Source organism: Malaclemys terrapin, chromosome 10, assembly GCF_027887155.1.
Source record: "Malaclemys terrapin pileata isolate rMalTer1 chromosome 10, rMalTer1.hap1, whole genome shotgun sequence".
In the NCBI taxonomy this organism is placed as follows: domain Eukaryota; kingdom Metazoa; phylum Chordata; order Testudines; family Emydidae; genus Malaclemys; species Malaclemys terrapin.
In genome coordinates this window covers 51185217-51206609 of record NC_071514.1, presented here as the reverse complement: position 1 = coordinate 51206609, position 21393 = coordinate 51185217, and the positions used below count along the sequence as shown (strand labels likewise).

The following is a 21393-nucleotide window of genomic DNA, read 5'->3' as shown; positions in this document are numbered from 1 at the left end:
CCCACTGGTAATAAAAGTTCTGCAGGACAAAACCCCTTAGTAACACCTGTGCAGCTCCCCCTGTCTTCCAAAGTTTAACTGATTGCCACTTGGTATATCATTCTGTTGATCACTCTCAAGGCAGATCAGACTCTAGGTGACTCTCCCAGAGTTGAGCTGGCTCTGCCAGGCTAATGGGAAGATCTTAGTAAAGTCGGCAGGTAGGATCCACACAGGAAGAGGATACGGTGCGATTTCTATATGGGTGTCCATGTTCCACAGCCAAAGCACCTTCTCTGACAAACAGCACGAAAGGTTAACAGGATGGGCTCACCTCTGGAGAAGAAGGTGCTGACCATGAAGCTGAAGGAGATGGAGGAGATGGAGAAGACGGCCAGGAAGGTGAACACCAGGGTTGGGTCACTGTTGGTGAGTACCGCCCCCTGCTGGCTTACCTACAAACAAAATCCAGGCCATGAGTACTGTTACCCATGCGGACACAGCACCTAGCCTGGGAACGGAGACTTGCGATCCTCATGGTGCACATGGCGGCACAGAATGGACTCGGTGGTCAAAAGAGATAAAGAAACTGTTAAAGATACCCAAGAGCTTTCTACCCTACAGTCTATACCACTGCACTGAGTGTTATGGGCGGTGATTATCCCAGTGTAGACCAGGCTCTAACGAAGAGTGGCCTTTATGCCCCTGACACTCCAAGGACTCCTGTAGGCTGACCACCGGAATGGCCAGACTGGATCAGACCTGTCGTCCCGCCAGTCCAGCACCCTGTTTCTGACTGGCCAGCACCAGCTGCTCCAGCGGAAGGCACAGGAAACCCTTCAGCATCAGTTCTGGGATAGCCTGCCCACAAGGGAAGTTTCCTCTCATTGGTTAAGGCTGCATGCAACCTGAAGCAGGAGGGTTCCGATCCCTTCGAAAACCTGGATGATTTAATCCTTTAATAACCAGATGTTCCTGTTAACCGTATGAACATTCCATCCCTTTCTGAATCCTGCTAAGCTCTTGGCCTCAATGATGCCTGTGGAACTTCTTGCCACAAGGTTGTGTGAAAAGCAAGCTATGATGTCTGCAGAGGGGGATTCAAACACTTACAAAACTGAGTGCAGCAAAGGCCCAGCCTGAAGTAGCAAAGTGAACTTCCACGTTGATAAGAGGCAGGCACCCCCCGACCCCCAATATTGACTTCAAAGTCTTACCCCCTAGCTGCCACTTTCCCCCTGGTTTGGGATAGTGAAGAGAAAAGCTGTCTGGATCGAAGGAGTGGAGAGTGGTGGGGAAATATAATTCAGCAGCATCTTTGAGTCTAAGGGCCTAGGACACCCCCTCCCCCTGCAATCTAAAGCCACCTGCAGATGCCTGTCCACGCGAGAAAGCCACCAGCTCCCCCACCGCCATCCCCAGGGTGGTTAGAATCATAGAATATCAGAGTTGGAAGGGACCCCAAGAGGTCATCTAGTCCAACCCCCTGCTCAAAGCAGGACCAATTCCCAGCTAAATCATCCCAGCCAGGGCTTTGTCAAGCCAGGCCTTAAAAACCTCCAAGGAAGGAGACTCCACCACCTCCCTAGGTAACGCATTCCAGTGTTTCACCACCCTCCTAGTGAAATAGTTTTTCCTGATATCCAACCTGGACCTCCCCCACTGCAACTTGAGACCACTGCTCCTTGTTCTGTCATCTGCCACCACTGAGAACAGCTGAGCTCCATCCTCTTTGGAACCCCCCTTCAGGTAGTTGAAGGCTGCTATCAAATCCCCCCTCATTCTTCTCTTCTGGAGACTAAACAATCCCAGTTCCCTCAGCCTCTCCTCATAAGTCATGTGCTCCAGACCCCTAATCATTTTTGTTGCCCTCCGTGGGACTTTCTCCAATTTTTCCACATCCTTCTTGTAGTGTGGGGCCCAAAACTGGACACAGTATTCCAGATGGGGCCTCACCAATGTCGAATAAAGGGGAACGATCACGTTCCTCGATCTGCTGGCAATGCCCCTACTTATACAGCCCAAAATGCCGTTAGCCTTCTTGGCAACAAGAGCACATGTTGACTCATATCCAGCTTCTCGTCCGCTGTGACCCCTAGGTCCTTTTCTGCAGAACTGCTACCTAGCCATTTGGTCCCTAGTCTGTAGCAGTGCATGGGATTCTTCTGTCCTAAGTGCAGGACTCTGCACTTGTCCTTGTTGAACCTCATCAGGTTTTTTTCGGCCCAATCCTCTAATTTGTCTAGGTCCCTCTGTATCCGATCCCTACCCTCTAGTGTATCTACCACGCCTCCTAGTTTAGTGTCATCTGCAAACTTGCTGAGAGTGCAGTCCACACCATCCTCCAGATCATTAATAAAGATATTAAACAAAACCGGCCCCAGGACCGACCCTTGGGGCACTCCGCTTGAAACCGGCTGCCAACTAGACATGGAGCCATTGATCACTACCCGTTGAGCCCGACGATCTAGCCAGCTTTCTATCCACCTTACAGTCCATTCATCCAGCCCATACTACTTTAACTTGGCGGCAAGAATACTGTGGGAGACCGTATCAAAAGCTTTGCTAAAGTCAAGGAATAACACATCCACTGTTTTCCCCTCATCCACAGAGCCAGTTATCTCATCATAGAAGGCAATTAGGTTAGTCAAGCACGACTTCCCCTTCGTGAATCCATGCTGACTGTTCCTGATCACTTTCCTCACCTCTAAATGTTTCATAATTGATTCCTTGAGGACCTGCTCCATGATTTTTCCAGGGATTGAGGTGAGGCTGACTGGCCTGTAGTTCCCCGGATCCTCCTCCTTCCCTTTTTTAAAGATGGGCACTACATTAGCCTTTTTCCAGTCATCTGGGACCTCCCCCGATTGCCATGAGTTTTCAAAAATAATGGCTAATGGCTCTGCAATCTCACCCGCCAACTCCTTTAGCACCCTCGGATGCAGCGCATCCGGCCCCATGGACTTGTGCACGTCCAATTTTTCTAAATAGTCCCGAACCACTTCTTTCTCCACAGAGGGTTGGTCACCTTCTCCCCATGCTGTACTGCCCAGTGCAGCAATCTGGGAGCTGACCTTGTGCGTGAAGACAGAGGCAAAAAAATCATTGATTACATTAGCTTTTTCCACATCCTCGGTCACTAGGTTGCCTCCCTCATTCAGTAAGGGGACCACACTTTCCTTGATTTTCTTCTTGTTGCTAATATACCTGAAGAAACCCTTCTTGTTACTCTTAACATCTCTTGCTAACTGCAACTCCAAGTGTGATTTGGCCTTCCTGATTTCACTCCTGCATTATCTGGTTCTGACGTATACCTTGGAAGCCTGAGCCAGGACACTCACCTTGACACAAAAGAGCACCGTGACGAAGAATATGGACACCAGGAGGAAGAGGAAGAACATGAGGAACCAGGCGCTCCAATGCAGCCAGTTACTGAGGCCCATCATGCGCATATATTCCTGTGGGAGGCCAACACAAGCTGCATATTATCCTGTGCCGTGGCAGCCAGCCACTGGCAGGCTAACAGCTGCCTGCCAAGAGCACCCTGATCGGATTTTCCATTGTGGGACAGAAAGAGGCAGCTGATGAGAACCAGGCACCATGTGCTAGAACCGGGCACCATGTGGGGAAGCACAGTGCAGCTATCACCCATGTGCAGTTCTATTTTAAATCCTAGCCTGTCTCTGAACAACCGCCAGTGACTCTGGATGACATGGGGATCATGCTGGGGTGGCATGAAGAGGAGCATTGGGTGGAGACCCAAATCCATTTTCACAGAGGATAAAGGCCAGAAGGGACCATTACAATTATCTGGTCTGACCTCCTGCATAACCCAGGAAAAATCTCACCGACCAAAGAGGAACTGAACCCGGGACCCTCAGATTAACAATCTGATGCTCTAATGACTGAGTTACCTGAGCTCATGGTTGCCTAGACACCAGTCTCTTGATATGAAACAATGCATTGTGCCCCGACGCTTAAAGAAAACCCCCCACCCCAACAAACCTCCCTATGCACTCGAGCCACCAGAACCCACAACAGTTTCCATCCCCCCCAGAGCCACACTTTAGGCATCAGACTCAGACCCAAGACAGCGACCCGCCTGCCACTGCCAGCAGATCTAAGAGTATCGCCAAGCAGACAAAGCTGCATGGCAAGGCGGCAGAGCTGAATTCCTGCAGCAGGATCAGCTACCTTCCTCCCTGGAATTCACTAACCCTCCACAAACCCACTTTCCTGCCCTCTGCTTGCCTAGCAAGAGTGGGATTTTGTTTACAACTCTGCATCTGGCATGGGTAAGCAAAGCAGTTAATGCAGAGTTATCTGTGCCTGTGCTTAGAGACCAAGCCCATATTGAGCACAGGCTTTTTATTCCTTCCAAGGAGATTGCACTACATGAAGCTAAGCAAGGCTCTTGCCATTATTTGTTTTTCTTCCAAGGCTATTTTTTGACATGCTCCTTTTGCATAGGGTTTTCCACCCATTCCCTTGCGTCCCTATCCCTTTCCTCTCCCTTTTTCCACATGACTCCAGCCCAGCATAATTTCCCCTTACATTCTTCTCACAGCTGGCTACCAGGGGCACAGACACAAGCAGCCTCCTCCAAGGTGCAGAGCCAGGCTGCTAGGGCAAGCTGGCCAGCAGAGCAGAGTAACCTTGCCGGCTCACCTTCCCAATACACTCCCCTCCCACCGCATGGGAACAGCAGGTGTCTACTCAAGTGCCATTCTGTCTTGGAAGCCACGGTCCTGATCTCCCCCAGACGAGCGCTCTGGCAATAGCACATGGTGTCACTGCCGCAGCAGGATCTCAGCCTGCCAGGAAGCCACTGGTGCCCTGGCCATCTGTCTGGCGTTTACCTTCAACTTTTTCTCCTTCTCATGCACAACGGCGCGGACGATGTTGAGCGAGGTGTAGGTGAAGCTCAGCATGAGCAGCAGGGGCAGCTGGTTCTGGATGGCCAGGAGGAAGAGGTCATTGACGTATGGTGGGTAGGGGAAGCGCCGGACGGCCACGGTGAACCCCTCCAGCAGGCGGGTGGCAGAGGCGTTGGCATGATATTGAATGATGGCTCTGTCAACGGCATGCTGCACAGCCAGGAACCCTTCCCGGATGTAACCTGTGCGAAAGCACAGAGCGGCAAGTGAGAGGCACTGCAGGAACGGGACAGCCGGCTGCCCCAAGAGGTGAATGCTTCCCGCTGGCAAATGGGTGCGCACTGTATTATTAGTATTAGCATAATGACTGGGCGCCCAGACATGGAACAGGACCTGATGGTGCTAGGCGCTGTACAAACACAGCACTCTAAACCAGGGGTGGGCAAACTATGGTCCACGTGCCGAATCTGGCCTGCCAACCGTTTTAAGCTGGCCCTTGAGCTCCCGCTGGGGAGCAGGGCTTGCCCTGCTCTGGCACTCCAGCCGGGGAGTAGGGTCGGGGACTGCTCCACGCGGGTTGTGGAAGCAGCTTCATGGCTCTGCTCCAGCGCTTCAGCCAGGGAGCAGGGTCGGGCACAGCTCCCAGAAGCCACAGCATGGCCCCCCTGCAGCATTTCAACTGGGGAGCAGGGTCAGGGGCCGCTCCACATTGCTCCCGGAAGCCGTGGCATGGCCCCCCTCGGGCACTCCAATAGCAGTTGCAAGAGCGGTGCCTGCCGATGGGGAAGCGCGGAGAGCCACCTGGCCGCACCGGAGCCAGAGAAGGAACATGCCACTGCTTCTGGGAGCTGCTTGAGGTAAGCGACGCCCAGAGCCTGCAATCCTGAGCCTTCCCCCTCACCCCAACCCCCTGCCCCAGCTCTGATCCCCCTCCTGCCCTCTGAACCCCTCAATCCCATCCCAGAGCACCCTCCTATACCCCAAATTCCTCATCCCCAGCCCCACTCCATAGCCTGCACCCCCAGCTGGACCCCTCACCCCTCCCGCACCCCAACCCCAATTTTGTGAGAATTCACGGCCCACCATACAATTTCTATTCCCAGATGTGGCCCCCGGGCCAAAAAGTTTGCCCACCTCTGCTCTAAACAGATGTATAGAACATGGCGATGAGGGGTAATGCTGCATATGCTAGGAAAGGATGCGGCCTTCAGAGACTGTTTGGTAGAGCAGGAGAAGCAGCAGCATAATTAGCCCCAGGACTGATCATCCTCATTGTTCCGTGTGTAACACAGTGCATATAGCACCATACAGCAGGGCCCGTGTTTTATTTGGACTGTTCCTTGGATAGGTTTCAGCTATTGCAGGGCATGGCAGCATCCCTGCCCCAAAGTCTTTAACCGAGAGCCAGTGATGCCAGCACTCCCACCTGCACCAGCTGCCAGCAGGTGTGCTCCACGGATTTACTACAAGAGGAAGGAGAATAGTAGGACCCAGCAGACCCGGGTGCGACCACTGCTGGAATCCTGTGTCCAGTTCTGGGGCCCACAGTTCCAGAAGGATGTTAATAAATTGGAGAGGGGTCAGAGAAGAGCCATGAGAATGATTAAAGGATTAGAAAACCTGCCTTATAGTGATAGATGGAGCTCCTTGAGTCTACTTAGCTTAAGTAAGAGAAGGTTAAGGGGTGACTTGATCACAGTCTCTAAGTGCCTACACGGGGAACAAATATTTGATAATAGGTGCTTCAGTCTAGCAGAAAAAGCTCTAGCATGATTCAATGGCTGGAAGTTGAAGCTAGACAAATTCAGACAGGAAATAAGCCGTAAATTGTTAACAATGAGGGTAATTAACCACTAGTGTAATTTACCAAGGGTTGTGGTGGATTCTCCAGCACTGACAGTTTTTAAATGAAGATGGGATGTTTTTCTAAAAGTTCTGCTCTGGGAATTGTTTTGGGGCAGGTTTCTGGCCCGTGCTGTGCAGTTCAGCCTAGATGATCACAATGGTCCCTTCTGGCTTTGGAATCCATGAACCCCAGAGACATCCTGCTCACCTGGCGTCCCTCCATCAGGGAACTTGGCTTCTCTGGGGCCTGGTAACTGGAAAAGTGGGAACAGGTAGCTGGTGTGCCAGTCACGGTCGAGGTTGGGGTTCAGGCCTGTCTGCTCGCTCCGGGGGGCATTCCTAGGGCTGTATTTGAAGCGCAGCTGATAATTAACCTACAAGGCAACAGAACGAGAAGGGCGTTGGAGTCAGAAAAAAATTAGGGGATTGTGGAGGCGGCAATGGAGAATCAGAGCATGAGAGAGAGCACCAGTTTGAGAGGAGAAAAGGGAGGTGCATCTTGGAGCACCCCAAAGGACGATTAGGGGGTCTTCCCCCAAAAGCATCACCACAGGGCTGCTGTCTCTGGCCTGGACAGGTGAAGGGATACCAGTCCCCCCACCATGCGTTTAGCATTGGGGGCGCTGTGCCAGGGAGGTGCTGTCTTTCATATAGGTATCTGGATACTTTGATGGCCCCCATCACTATGGCAACTTTGGTACTCTCCTCTACCACCATAGCACTAGGAAATGCTCATGGAGTTCTCTGTGCTCATGGCTTCTGGAGCTAGCCCCACATTGAAGTGAGAGCCGCTTGGTGCACAGTAACATTGTAACCGGGATGTCCTCTCATGTCACGTTGAGGAAGCCATGGGGGTCACCACACAGCTCCTCAGAGCACTGGCCTTTATGACGGGGGAGGACACCCACTTCTGAAAGGGCCTGGCCTGCAGATTCACTTACCTGCAGCTGCAAGGGGTCCTTGCTCTGATTGAAGCAGTGTTTGAAAACGAGGGCGGCCAGCACGTTACCCGAGCGGTTATCAAACTTCACATAGTCCTCAAACTCCTTCTCCGAGGGGAACCCTTGAGCTGCAGAGGAGGGAAATCCATGCAGTGAGCGGCCTGTGATGGGGGTGGGCTCTGCAACCGCGAGGGGGTGCACTGGGACGTTTCCAAGCCAAGGGCTTTTGGATTGCAGTCCTGACAGGCTGTCTAGGGAGCATGGCGGTAGCGGGATTATTTCATCAGAGCTCTGCTTTGATCAGCAACATTGGCTCTGTCTCCCACTTGAAGGAAGCTCCCAGTATGATGCCCCGTCCCCACCCATGCCAGGAGTGCCAGCTGCTGGTACCAAGGGGTTATGTTCTTCTCCTTTCACAAGAGAGGAAGCTCACCCTGCCCCCAAATACTTAAAGGAAAAACAACAGGAGAGTTTGGTTCATGCATTTGAAAGTCCAGCCAGACTCAGACTCTTCTTAGGCAAGGCCTGTACAAGCCTCCCGCAAACAGTTCTACAAACTCTGCCCCTCCTTTTGTGGCCAGCAATGTCAGGACCCTCCCCAGAGCTGGCTCACCAAACCCATCAAATGACAATGCAATTCTGGTCTGGGACAGCTCTTCTAGTGCTAGAGGGGCTCTCCTCCAACAAGGTTCAGCCAGGGTAGGGAGTGGGGAACCTTGCATTGCTGCTGCCAAGCTGTAGCTAGCGTGTAGCTACCCAGGGAACTTCACTCATCTGGGTGGAATCTGGCACCTTTTACTGGCATTAAACTAACTCAAAACCAGAACAAATCAAACGTTGGCTAAGGTGGAAGGCTGGTACCGATCCCATCGAGTTTATGTTGTTAAAGGGATCCTGCCAACTTGAAAGCCTAAGCAATATGAAAAGTGAGCTAAGAAGCAATTTCGGGATCCAGCCTCAAATCCCCCTGACAATTCTTATAGTTGCAAAACCCCATTTCCCTATTTGTAAAGCTTTTTTCCTCCAGTGCTGGGTGAAAGACCCATGCAAACTACAGGGAGATACAGATCATTAGAGCTGATGGAAAAGGGAATTTCCATTCTGTGGGAAATTCCAACATTCGCTTATTTTCCAAATTGGAATGAAAAAAAAAAATGTTCCGCAAAATGAAACTTCCAAAATATTTCAGAAACATTCAAGAAGACAACAACAACAAAATATTCCAATAAGGTCAGAACATTTCACAACAGAACACAGGAGTGAAAATGAAGTAGTTCCATAATTTCCCATTGAAAATTTTGACAAAAGTGAAATGTTCCCGCAAAACATTTCCATTTAGCTGAATCAGCATTTTCCAACAGAAAATTTTTTCAACTGGCTCTCCCTATCATAGAGGGAAACCAGCGAAACTGAGTTGACATTTGTGTCAAATGCACAAAACAAATAAGCAGCATAAAGGAGATTGCTAGTTTTTCTAATCTCGTTCTGTTAGCCCAGGGGTGGGCAAACTTTTTGGCCCGAGGGCCACATCGGGTTTCCGAAAATGTATGGAGGGCCATTTAGGGGAGGCTGTGCCTCCCCAACCAGCCAGACATGGCCCGGCCCCTGCCCCCTATTTGACCCCCCTGCGTCTCGCCCCCTGACAGCCCCCCTGGGCATCCTGCCCAATCCAATCCCCCCATTCCCTGACAGCCACCCTGGGATCCCTGACCCTCCCTGTCCCCTGACCGCCTCTGGAACCCCACGCCTGACTGCCCCCCGCCGCCCCATCCAACCCCTCCTCTCATTCCTGACTGCCCACCTGGGAACCCTGCCCCCATTCAACGCCCCTCTCCTTCCTGACTGCCCCCCCAGGACCTCCGCCCCCATTCAACCCCCCTGTTCCCTGTTCCCTGCCCTCTGACCGCCCCGACTCCTATCCACACCCCCAGCCTGAACTCCCCTGCCCTCTATCCAACCCCCCCCCCCACTCCCTGCCCCCTTACTGCGCTGCCTGAAGCACTGGTGGCTGGCGGCGCTACAGAGCACCAGGACAGGCAGTTGTGCCGTCTGGCTGGAGCCAGCCACGCCACCTCGCAGCACAGAGCACTGGGTCAGGCCCGGCAAGAGCTCACAGCCCCGCCGCACTCTGGGCCGGCAGCACAGTGAACGGAGGCTGCGGGGAGGGGGAACAGCAGGGGAGGGGCCGGGGGCTAGCCTCCCGGGCCAGGAGCTCAGGGGCCTGGCAGGAGGGTCCTGTGGGCCGTAGTTTGCCCACCTCTGTGTTAGTCTCTCTCAGGTACTACTTTGACAGGAGGTGAAAATTTCTAGACAGAAGTCTGATTTTTAAGTGACTACTTTAATTGCAATAGCAGAAGGCTCAGCTCTTAAGATGAAGCCAGTCACATCACTGTCACCTGGTGCCTACATCAGATTTTGAACTCTGGTCCCTAGAAATGATTAACTTAGAGAAATATCCATTCCCATCTGAAGCTGAATCCAGGACACTTAAAATAGCCTCCCCACAGATCCCAATTTAGCAAAGCACTTAAGCACATGCTTAGCTTTAAAAGCACTTAAGATAATCCCATCTCTCTTCAGCGAAGCAAATGTGCTTAAGTGCTTTTCTGAATAAGGCCATATGAAACGCGTGCCTGCACACATGTACACACCAGTTTCTACACTTAAAAGACCTCCCTCCCCTCCAGGAACCCCCAGCCCATTCTAACCTTTGATATTGATGTGCAACGCCTTTTCCACCGCCTCCGCGATGCTCTTCACAGCAGTGACATTGGAGGGGACATAAGCCAGCTCCCAGGGGCTGAGCTTCCGGTGATGGAAAAACCATGGCAGCTCATCCACTGACTGGCTGGGGTAGATGGTGGCATTGGGGTGACTGATCGAATGCACTCGGTGGCGGAGCGCAATGAGGATTGCAGCAAATAGCAATGGCAAGCAGATTTCTATGACCGTTACCAAAATCTGTCGCTTCTGCGGAAGAAATAAGGGAAAACTGGTTAGACTGGCAGGCATGGGATCAATTTAGCACTGGGAAGGAAATTACAGCTCTCACACGCCGGTACTACACATAGTGAGTCCACTGCATTTCACTGTAGTCATAGCCAAAGGCAAAAGTGATGACCATTATTTGCATCACATTGGCAAAGGGACCCCCAATGAAGCCAAGACCCAATTCTCATAGACTCAGACTCATAGACTTTAAGGTCAGAAGGGACCATTATGATCATCTGGTCTGACCTCCTGCATGCTGCAGGCCATAAAACCGTCCCTACCCCTTCCCTGGACTCTGCTGTTGAAGTCCCCAATCCTGTTTTAGGTGACTTCAATCGGCAGAGACCCTCCTGCTAGAGATCCCTGCCCCATGCTGCGGAGGAAGGCGAAAAACCTCCAGAGGCTCAGCCAATCTGCCCTGGAGGAAAATTCCTTCCCGACCCCAAATATGGCGATCAGTAAGACCCCGAGCATGTAGGCAAGAGTCTCCAGCCTGACCCCTGTCAGCCATTATACAATTTACCTACCATTGCTTGGTTTTCCTTGACTACTATGTTTTACCATTAAACCATTCCCTCCATAAATTTATCTAACTTAATCTTAAAACCAGACAGGTCCGTTGCCCCCACCGTTTCCCTCGGAAGGCCGTTCCAATATTTCACCCCTCTGACGGTCAGAAACCTTCGTCTAATTTCAAGCCTGAACTTCCCCACGGCCAGTTTATATCCATTCGTTCTCGTATCCACATTAGTACTAAGCTGGAATAATTCTTCTCCCTCCCTTGTATTAATCCCTCTAATATATTTAAAGATAGCAATCATATCCCCCCTCAGCCTTCGCTTTGTCAGACTAAACAACCCAAGCTCCTCTAGTCTCTTTTCATACGACAGGTTTTCCATTCCTCTGATCATCCTAGTGGCCCTTCTCTGCACCCGTTCCAGTTTGAGTTCATCTTTTTTAAACATGGGAGACCAGAACTGCACACAGTACTCCAAATGAGGTCTCACCAGCGCCTTGTACAACGGAAGCAGGACCTCCTTATCCCTACTAGATATACCTCGCCTAATGCATCCCAAGACAGCATTGGCTTTTTTCACCGCCACGTCGCATTGTCGACTCATAGTCATCCTGTGGTCTACGAGGACCCCTAGGTCCTTCTCCTCTTCCGTTACTTCTAACCAATGCGTCCCCATCTTGTAACTAAAATTATTAGTCATCCCCAAATGCATCACCTTACACTTTTTACTATTAAATTTCATCCTATTTCTGATACTCCAATTCACAAGCTCATTCAAGTCTCCCTGCAGGATATCCCTATCCTCCTCCGAATTTACAACGCCTCCCACCTTCGTATCATCCGCAAACTTTATCAGCCCACTCCTGCAATCGGTTCCGAGGTCAGTTATAAATAGATTAAATAAAATGGGTCCCAAAACCGAACCTTGAGGCACTCCACTAGTAACCTCCCTCCAACCTGACAGTTCACCCTTTAATACGACCCGCTGCATTCTCCCCATTAACCAATTCCTTATCCACCTCTGGATTTTCATATCGATCCCCATGTTTTTCAGTTTAACCAATAATTCCTCATGGGGTACAGTATCAAACGCTTTACTGAAATCCAGGTATATTAGGTCCACCGCATTTCCCTTATCTAATAAATCCGTTACTCTCTCAAAGAAGGAGATCAGATTCGTTTGGCATGATCTGCCCTTCGTAAAACCATGTTGTAATTTATCGCAATTGCCACTAACCTCCAGGTCCTCAACTAGTTTCTCTTTCAGAATTTTCTCTAACACCTTGCACACTACAGATGTTAAACTAACAGGCCTGTAGTTACCCGGATCACTTTTTTTCCCTTTCTTGAAAATAGGAACCACATTAGCTATTCTCCAGTGTAACGGGACCACCCCCGAGTTTACAGATTCATTAAATATTATCGCTAATGGGCCTGCTATTTCCCGCGCCAATTCCTTCAATATTCTCAGATGAAGATCGTCCGGTCCTCCCGACTTAGCCCCATTAAGGCATTCAAGTTTTGTTTCTACCTCGGATACGGTAATCCCCCATCCTGAATGCCCCTCTGTAGTGGTGCTAGTATCCCTAATACCTTCATTGGCCTCATTAAACACCGATGCAAAATATTCATTGAGATATTGCGCCATGCCTAGATTGTCTTTAATCTCCTCTCCGGCAATAGTCTTCAGCGGTCCCACTTCTTCTTTCTTTGCTTTCTTCCTATTTATGTGGCTGTAAAACCTCTTACTATTGCTTTTAATTCCCCTCGCTAGGTCCAACTCTACACGGCCTTTGGCCTTTCTCACTCTATCTCTACATTCTCTGACTTCACTAAGGTAAGTTTCTTTACTAATCCCTCCCCTCTTCCACTCTTGGTACGCTTTCTGTTTTTTCCTAATCGCCCCTTTGAGTCGGTCGCTCATCCAGCTCGGTCTAAATCTCCTGCTTAGTAATCTTTTTCCCTTTTTTGGAATGCAGGCCTCCGACAGCTCATTGTGCTAGATGCTGTACAGGCAAAGGGAAGAGATGGTCCCAGCCTCCAAGATCTTGTCATCTGGGTTTTGTGGCACGAAGCACAGGGTGAACAAGCCAAAAAGGCCTGTGGAGTTAATAGTGAATCAAGCCAGTTTTGCAGCTTAGCCATTGTCAGCTAGCAAGGTTTTGATGTAAAGTCCTGATGGATGCAGGAGCACTCAACTCATGACATGTCATTCTCCACCCTCTTCACTTCTTGCTGTGCACAGATAACCCTTCCTAGAGGTAAGGGCAATTGCATGCAAGAAACAAACAGGAAATACAGGGCTCTCCTGGCCATCTCTGGGCACTACACAGGCATCAAATTACACCACAGCATTCTTGCAAGGATGGAAAGAGATGCTTGGTGATTGATCACCCCTGGGATGAAGGACAGCAGCTGTTTAACAGCGCACAGCAGCATTACCCAATACCCTCAGGGCTGGGAGTGAAGAACAATAATGCATTCAAATGGAAAAGGAGAAGAATGGGGCAAGCGGAGCTGGAGTTAAGCCAGAGCATAGTAAGGTAAATTCTCCTCCTCCAGCAAAAAGAGGTCTTTATAAGCAGCACAGCTCTGACTCCTGGGAAAGGAGCACCTCCAAGGAAGTCACCAATACCACTTCTGGCAGCTCCTCAGCAATTCCCTGGAGGCCACCCATCAAAGCACCCAGTCTGATTAGCTGATGAGATCTGACAGGTTCACAGCACAAAGTTGAATAGCTCCAGATTACAGCAGGGCATCAAGGATAGAGGGAATCTGACCAGCACGGAGCATGCCCAGCTGTGGGGCTATTCGGCAGCACTAGAATCTGACAGTACGTCTGCAAAGTCACCTCTTGTTTGGTTTTATATGTAAATACTGGACAGTTTATAGTATAACCCTACAGCAGCTCCAAGCATGACAGCCAATCCCACCACATCTATAATGGTTAAAGCCACTTAGCTGTCAACCACTCAAACCCTGGCTGCAACAACATTATTACATAGAACTAGAGGTGCTGCATGCACTCCACACAGTAGGGAGAATGCGTCCGAGTCCAAAGCCTCTGCCTCAGAAGTTTGCCTACACTGGAGTTTTAATATCAAGTTAACTGAGCTGACATTTAGCTCGTGTTAACACATGCTAGTCTAGACACTCCACGTCCCTGGCCACAAAGGTTTGTGATATACCTAGGGCTTCATCCCGGAACAGAAGCGCATAGAATGTTCAGACATGGTAACTAACAAGTACATTGGCATTAAAACCTTAAGTGCAGTCATACCCAAAGAGTTTATAGTCGGGAGGCACGAGGCAGTAAAGCACAACAAGCTAAGTAGGGTGTTATTCCAGCCACAAAGTTTCCCTGTGTACATGGAATGCCCCACTGACAAGTGTCAATACTTGTACTTACCGTGTCTATTGCTTTATGATTCCCAAGGCCATACAAACATTACCCTCTACAGCCATCCCAGGAGGCAGCAAAGTATCATCATCCTCATTTTATAGATAGGGAAACTGAGGCACAGAGTGATGAAGTGACTTGCCCAAGGTCACTCAGTAAATCAGTGACAGAGCTGGATTAAGTGTAGAGTTCTTGGCTCACAGGCCCAGTTCCATGCTCAATCCACCAGACCACATCACCTCATTAAGGCCTTCATCCCAGGCCAATTGAAGTCAGTGAAAAGAACGAGGAGTACTTGTGGCACCTTAGAGACCAACAAATTTATTTGAGCATAAGCTTTCATGGGCTAAAACCCACTTCATCGATGCATGCAGCGGAAAATACAGTAAGAAGATATGTATACACAGAGAACATGAAAAAATGGGTGTTGCCATACCAACTGTAACGAGAGTCATCAATTAAGGTGGGCTATTATCAGCAAGAGGAAAAAAAAACTTTTGTAGTGATAATCAGGATGCATTTCCAACAGTTGACAAGAGGGTGTGAGTAACAGTAGGGGGGAAATTAGCATGGGGAAATAGTTTTTACTTTGTGTAATGACCCATCCACTCCCAGTCCTTATTCAAGCCTAATTGAATGGTGTCCAGTTTGCAAATTAATTCCAATTCTGCAGTTTCTCATTGGAGTCTGTTTTTGAAGTTTTTTTGTTGGAGTATTGCGACTTTGAGGTCTGTAATTGAGTGACCAGGGAGGTCGAAGTGTTCTCCGACTAGTTTTTGAATGTTATAATTCTTGACATCTGATTTGTGTCCATTTATTCTTTTGCGTAAAGACTGTCCGGTTTGGCCAATGTACATGGCACATGATGGCGTATATCACATTGGTAGATGTTTAGGTGAACGAGCCTCTGATAGTGAGGCTGATGTGATTAGTTCCTATGATGGTGTCCACTGAATAGGTATGTGGACAGAGTTGGCAGAGTTTTCCACTGCATGCATCCGATGAAGTGGGTTTTAGCCCACGAAAGCTCATGCTTAAATAAATGTGTTAGTCTCTAAGATGCCACAAGTACTCCTTGTTCTTTTTGCTGATACAGACTAACATGGCTACCACTCTGAAGTCTGTGAGAATCATTCAATGGGCTTTGGATCAGGCTCCCAATAGAGATGATGCTTTAAGCATGAGGAGCAGCGGGAAAGGAGGAGTGAAGTTGGGACTGGGTAAAGGAACAGCAAGACTAAGGAGGAGGAGAGAAGAGTTGATGTATAGATAGGAACAGGAGGGAATAGTTGTGCTGAGCTTTGAACATGAAGGAGAATGGAAGCCAGTAAAGGTATCTGAGGCTATATTTACACTTAAAACACTACCACCACTGTAGCACTTCAGCAACGGGAGGGGCTCACCAGCTACTATAGTAAACTCACCTCACAGGGACTTAGTTCGGCTTAACTCCAGCGCTCATGGATGTGGATTTTTCACATCCCGAGCGATGCAGCTGGGTCGATCTAATTTTCTAGTGTAGACGAGACCTGAGAAAGGGGTATAGGAATGAGATGATCGGGGGAGGGGGATAAGAATCTTGGCAGCAGGATTTAGAATATAATGAAGGGGAGGGGGAGGAAGGGCACAAAGGGGGTGACGATGTACAGCATCATTACATTGTGTCATGTCTTACAGTGCTTAGAAGACAAGGAATCAGGACTTTCAGGTTCTATTTCCTGCTGTGCCACTACATTGCTAAGTCACTTTGCCTCTATCTGCACATTGATAAAATTAGCAGAACATCTCAGAGGAGTACAGAGGTGAAAGTAAGCTGGTATGGTCCAGAACGGCGTACCAGCAAGAGCCAGTACACCGTGCAGGACCGCACTGGCTTCCGCGGCGGGGATTTAAAGGGCTCTGGGCTCCTGCAGCTGCGGGCAGCCCAGAGCCCTTTAAATCCCGCCCGCAACTCCGGCCGCTGGGCTGGGAACAGATTTAAAGGGCTCAGAGCTCCCCGCAGCGGCAGGAGCTCCGGGCCCTTTAAATCCCAGCCCCAGCCCGGCAAGGCTCGGGGTTCTCCGCAGCCGCAGGAACTCCGGGCCCTTTAAATCCCGCCCGCAGATCCGGCAGTCGGAGCTGCAGTGGGGATTTAAAGGGCCCAGAGCTCCGTGGCAGCCGGAGCCCCAGGCCCTTTAATTTGCCCTTGAGCCCCGGGGGCTCCCAGCCACCTTTGCAGCTGGGAGCCCCAGCTTGATTTAGAGGCCCTGGGGCTCCCAGCCACAGCCGGTGCCCCAGGGCCTTTAAATCTTGAGAGGCCACGTCCCCCTCAGGACTCCGGCAGTACCAGTAAGTCCTGTAAGTTACTTTCACCCCTGGAGGAGTATGGCCTCAGGGATAGAGAGCACTGGGACTCAGGAGACCTGGGTTCTAGTCCCATATCTGTCACCTGGCTGCTGGGTGACCCTGAGCAAATTCACTTCCCTGTGCCTCAGTTTCCCCCTTTATAAAGCACTGAGATCTACTGATGAAAAGTGCTAAAGAAGAGTTCAGTATTATTCACCTACTTCACTGGGGTAAGGGGAGGCTTAATAAAGGCTTGTGAAGTACTTTGAGATCCAATGATAAAGGGAAGGTGTTATTACTCAATTTGTTGTCCAGGCAACTATCTGCTCAGGTGCCCCAGCCCCACCCCTGAACACCACCTGGAGCACCCTCCAAGCTGTTAAATCATCTCCAACCTGGTGCGCAATTTGTGTAGCTGCTTTCAACAATCAGTTAATTTGGCCCACAAGTGTATTGATTCACATTAGGAAGGATTGCAATTTAAACCCAAGGACAGAGTAGGGTTTGGTTTTCCTGTCAGAAGATTCATACTGATGCATTTCGCTATCCCCGTTGAAAGGATCGATGCACCGGAGTTGAACCTTGATACTTTCTTCATGGGTGTGTGTTTGTACTCCCGTCCCTCCCCACAATCACCTTTCATAGATTGTTATAGGCCCAGGAGGAATCAGCAATTGTAGGAAGAAAAACAAACAGGAGTGAATGCAACAAGGCAGCCCCCACAGGAGATTATCCCCCCTACCTCCCATCCCATAGTACCTTCAGCACCTTACAAACATTAACGGATTTTATCCTCACAGTGGGGAAGGATCACCCCATTCTTCAGATGGGGGAGACGAGAGATTAAGTGACTTGGCCAAGGCCACGTGGGGGATCTGTGGCAGAGCCAGGAATTGAGCCCAGGTGTCCCATTCCAGAGCCAAAAAGACCATGCTTCCTTCCCACACTGTGATGCACACTCCTGGGGAGGGGAAGATGGTTACTGGGAGGGAAGAAGGGAGGGGGGTGCGCGGACCTGACTGGCTATGAATTATTTGTTGTTTCTTCAAAATACTGTTGATGAAGTAAGAATTCCTCTCCCTAGCCAAGTCCCCTATTCCAGTTCCAGCCATTGTTGCCTGGCTGGAGGAGCATGGCTGCCCTGGGCAGGAGGGGTGGGGAGCGCATTCCAGCTTGCCTGTCCCGCCAGAGGCTGATGAGCCCCCATGGGAGGTAGAACCTCCCTGCCCATGCAGGTTCTAGGACATGCATGCTGGGACAGCACCAAGGCCAGAAGAGGCTGAGGTCTGTGAGCAATTCGGGGGCCTCCAGGGTGGCAGAAATGAGGAGGGGGTACAGCCTGGCTCTCTGGGACCTGCTGGGGCCAGCTGCCCGGAGCATATCCCAAGAGCAGCGGGGCACCCGGCCAGGATGGGCTCCCAGACCCCAGGCATCCATGGAAATACGGTTTTTTAGAAAGAGGGGGGCTCACCTGGGACGTCAATCTCTGAAAGGGGGTAGCATTTGGGGGACCGGCAGCACAGCTAATACTGCCCCACTCACCGCAGCCAATGCACCTGGCCCACATTTGATTCCCCATACACATCTGCCTGGGACAAGATCAATCAATCAGAGGGGTGGCTGCCTCACTTTGGCAGGCATCAGCCTGTCGTTTTCTGTCCCCCTGGGGTTTGGGAATCAATGAAATAACTGACCAAATTGGGCCAAATTCAACCCTGAGGTAAACGTACTGCCATCCCTGGAGTTACACCCAGTATGATCTGCCCTGCATGATGGAGGAGTGTTTCAGAGGCCATGCTCAGAGTCAGCGTTATGAATGTCTGATGGTTTTACAACATTCCCCTGGCAGACAGGCTGCCTCCCACGGCATCATCATTGTATTAACCCTCTAATTGCCTCCTGGACCTTGTCCAAAATCATTGTCTGGCTCCATAAACGGAAGCCAACATACACTGCCCACTGCAGGACTGTACTATTACAGAGCTCACTAGCTCAGGAGGCTACGGGGATGCTGCCATCTCTCAGCAGTAATGAGGGTCTCAGCTACTGCTGTCTAGTTGCTAAGCCAGTCACATGGACCCAGCTCCATACACAGAACTAACCCTCACACAACAGCCATTTTAACTGGCCTGCTAATCACTTGCAAGTTTCATTTCTTCAATCAGAGTGACTTTCCCTGACTGGGAGGCCAGGGAGAAACAAGCCCTTTGGCTGATCCAGGCCTGCCAGTTTCCTATTAGAGTAGGGTTACCATATTTTGTGCCTCCAAATGGAGGACACTCCACAGCCCCCGGCCCCGCCCCCAGCCCCGCCCACACCCCCGCCCCAACCCCGGCCCCTCCCCAAAGTCTCCGCCCCCTCCCCTGCTTCCCGCGAATATTTGATTCGCGGGAAGCCTGTAGCAGGTAAGGGGCGGTGTGGGGGGAGGAGGCGCGGCCCAGGCTGGCCCCCCGGCGTTTCCAGCCTGGGTCGGCTCGGGCCCTGGGGTGCCGGCCCCGGCCGACCACCCCCGGCCCGCCCAGCACTGCCGGGTCCCGGCTCCCGGCTCCCCGCCCCGCGGGCTCAGCTCCTCGGCTCCCCGCCCGGTTCCCCGGCTCCCCGCCCCGCTCCCGGCTCCCCGCCCCGCGGGCTCGGCTCCCGGCTCCCCGCCCCGCGGGCTCGGCTCCCCGGCTCCCCGCCCCGCGGGCTCGGCTCCCCGGCTGACTGGCTCCCCGGACTCCGGCCCCGCGCCCGGCCGGGCACTGTGACCCTGGCCCGGCACTGCCCCACTGGTTCCCGGCCCGGCACCATGCCCCCGGCCCCGCACCGGCCGAGCGCCACCGGAGCCCTCCTGATTTTCCCGGACATGCCCGGCTTTTGGGGATTTCCCCCCGGACGGGGATTTGAGCCCCCAAAAGCCAGACATGTCCGGGAAAATCCGGACGTATGGTAACCCTATATTAGAGGGAACTAAGTCCAGAGAGGTATATCCTGAGTCATCCAAGACATACATACAAACCCAGGAACAGGAGTGACCCACCCCCTGAAGATGTTTGCTTTGAGTACAATGTCCCCCATTCTGCAGGAACCTCTGAAGTACAAAGCTACATAAAGAGGCCTGTGCTCTACCCACTAGACCACGCTGCCTCCCAGCACTAAGAACATCAGACAACAGAGGAGGGAAGTGAAGCAAATTCAATGAAGTCCCCTCATTCAGGCCGCTGACTCCAGCCCTCCATGATGTGGTAAGGCAGTCAGGGTAAGATACTAGCTGCATCCACATAGTACAGCGGTCTCCAACCTTTTTACGCCCAAGATCACTTTTTGAATCTAAGGGGAACCCAGGATCTACCCTGCCCCTTCCCCAAAGCCCTGCCCACTCCATCGCCCCTCCCCCGTCACTTGCTCTCCCCCCACCCCCACAGGGGGTGAGGGATGCAGGAGGGGGTGAGGGGTGCAAGCTCTAGGAGGGAGTTTGGGTGCACGAGGGGGCTCCGGGCTGTAGCAGAATGTTGGGGTGTGCAGGAGGGGGGGCAGAGTGCTGGCTCTGGGAGGGGGGTCAGGGCTGGGGCAGAGGGTTGGGGTGCAGGAGTGGATACAGGGTGCTGGCTCTGGAAGGAGGCCAGGGAGTTGGGGTGCAGGAGGTGGTTCAGGGTGCTAACTCTGGGAGGGGGCTCAGATATGGGGGTTGAAGTGCGGTCTCCCGCCGGGCAGCACTTATCTCTGGTGACTCCCAGAAGGGGCCAATGCTCCCCTGTGGCCCCTGGGGTGGGGGGCCCCGTGGCTTCACACGCGGCTCCTCTCTGCAGGCACTGTCCCTGCAGCTCTCCCAGCCAATGGAAGCTGTGGAGCCAGTACTTGCAGGCAGGAGCAGCGTGCACAGGGACACCCCTGCCCCCTGGGCTGTGCTGACTGCTTCCAGGAGCGGCGTGGGGCCGAGTAGGCAGGGAGTCTGCCTTAGCGGTAGCCACACTGCGCCACGGGGGATTGTGATCGACTGGGAGATCCCCAAGGATTGATAGGGTTACCATACGTCCGGATTTTCCCGGACATGTCCGGCTTTTGGGGGCTCAAATCCCCGTCCGGGGGGAAATCCCCAAAAGCCGGGCATGTCCGGGAAAATCAGGAGGGCTCCGGTGGTGCTCGGCCGGTGCCGGCGCCGGTGCGGGGCCGGGGGCATGGTGCCGGGCCGGGAACCAGTGGGGCAGTGCCGGGCCAGGGTCACAGTGCCCGGCCGGGCGCGGGGCCGGGGTCCGGGGAGCCAGTCAGCCGGGGAGCCGAGCCCGCGGGGCGGGGAGCCGAGCGGGGAGCCGGGGAGCCGAACCCGCGTGGCGGTGAGCCGGGGAGCCGGGCGGGGAGCCGGGGAGCCGAGCCCGCGGGGCGGGGAGCCGAGCCCGCGGGGCGGGGAGCCGGGGAACCGGGGAGCCGAGCCCGCGGGGCGGGGAGCCGGGGAACCGGGCGGGGAGCCGAGCCCGCGGGGCGGGGAGCCAGGAGCTGGGCGGGGAGCCGGGGAGCCGAGCCCGCGGGGCGGGGAGCCGA

General features: G+C 52.3%; 1 protein-coding gene across 5 annotated transcripts in view; it reads right to left on the bottom strand.

Moving 5' to 3' along the window:
- The window catches only part of ABCA3 (ATP binding cassette subfamily A member 3), an 86507-nt gene that overhangs the window by 42855 nt on the left and 22259 nt on the right, over positions 1–21393 (bottom strand). For all 5 annotated transcript variants that reach the window (XM_054041438.1, XM_054041435.1, XM_054041433.1 and 2 more), the window contains 6 exons: positions 10351–10612; positions 7643–7770; positions 6910–7075; positions 4839–5098; positions 3321–3437; positions 314–434 (listed from right to left, as the gene is read on the bottom strand). In XM_054041438.1, coding sequence (XP_053897413.1) covers positions 314–434; positions 3321–3437; positions 4839–5098; positions 6910–7075; positions 7643–7770; positions 10351–10612 — 1054 coding nt within the window. The remainder of the gene's footprint in view (positions 1–313; positions 435–3320; positions 3438–4838; positions 5099–6909; positions 7076–7642; positions 7771–10350; positions 10613–21393) is intronic.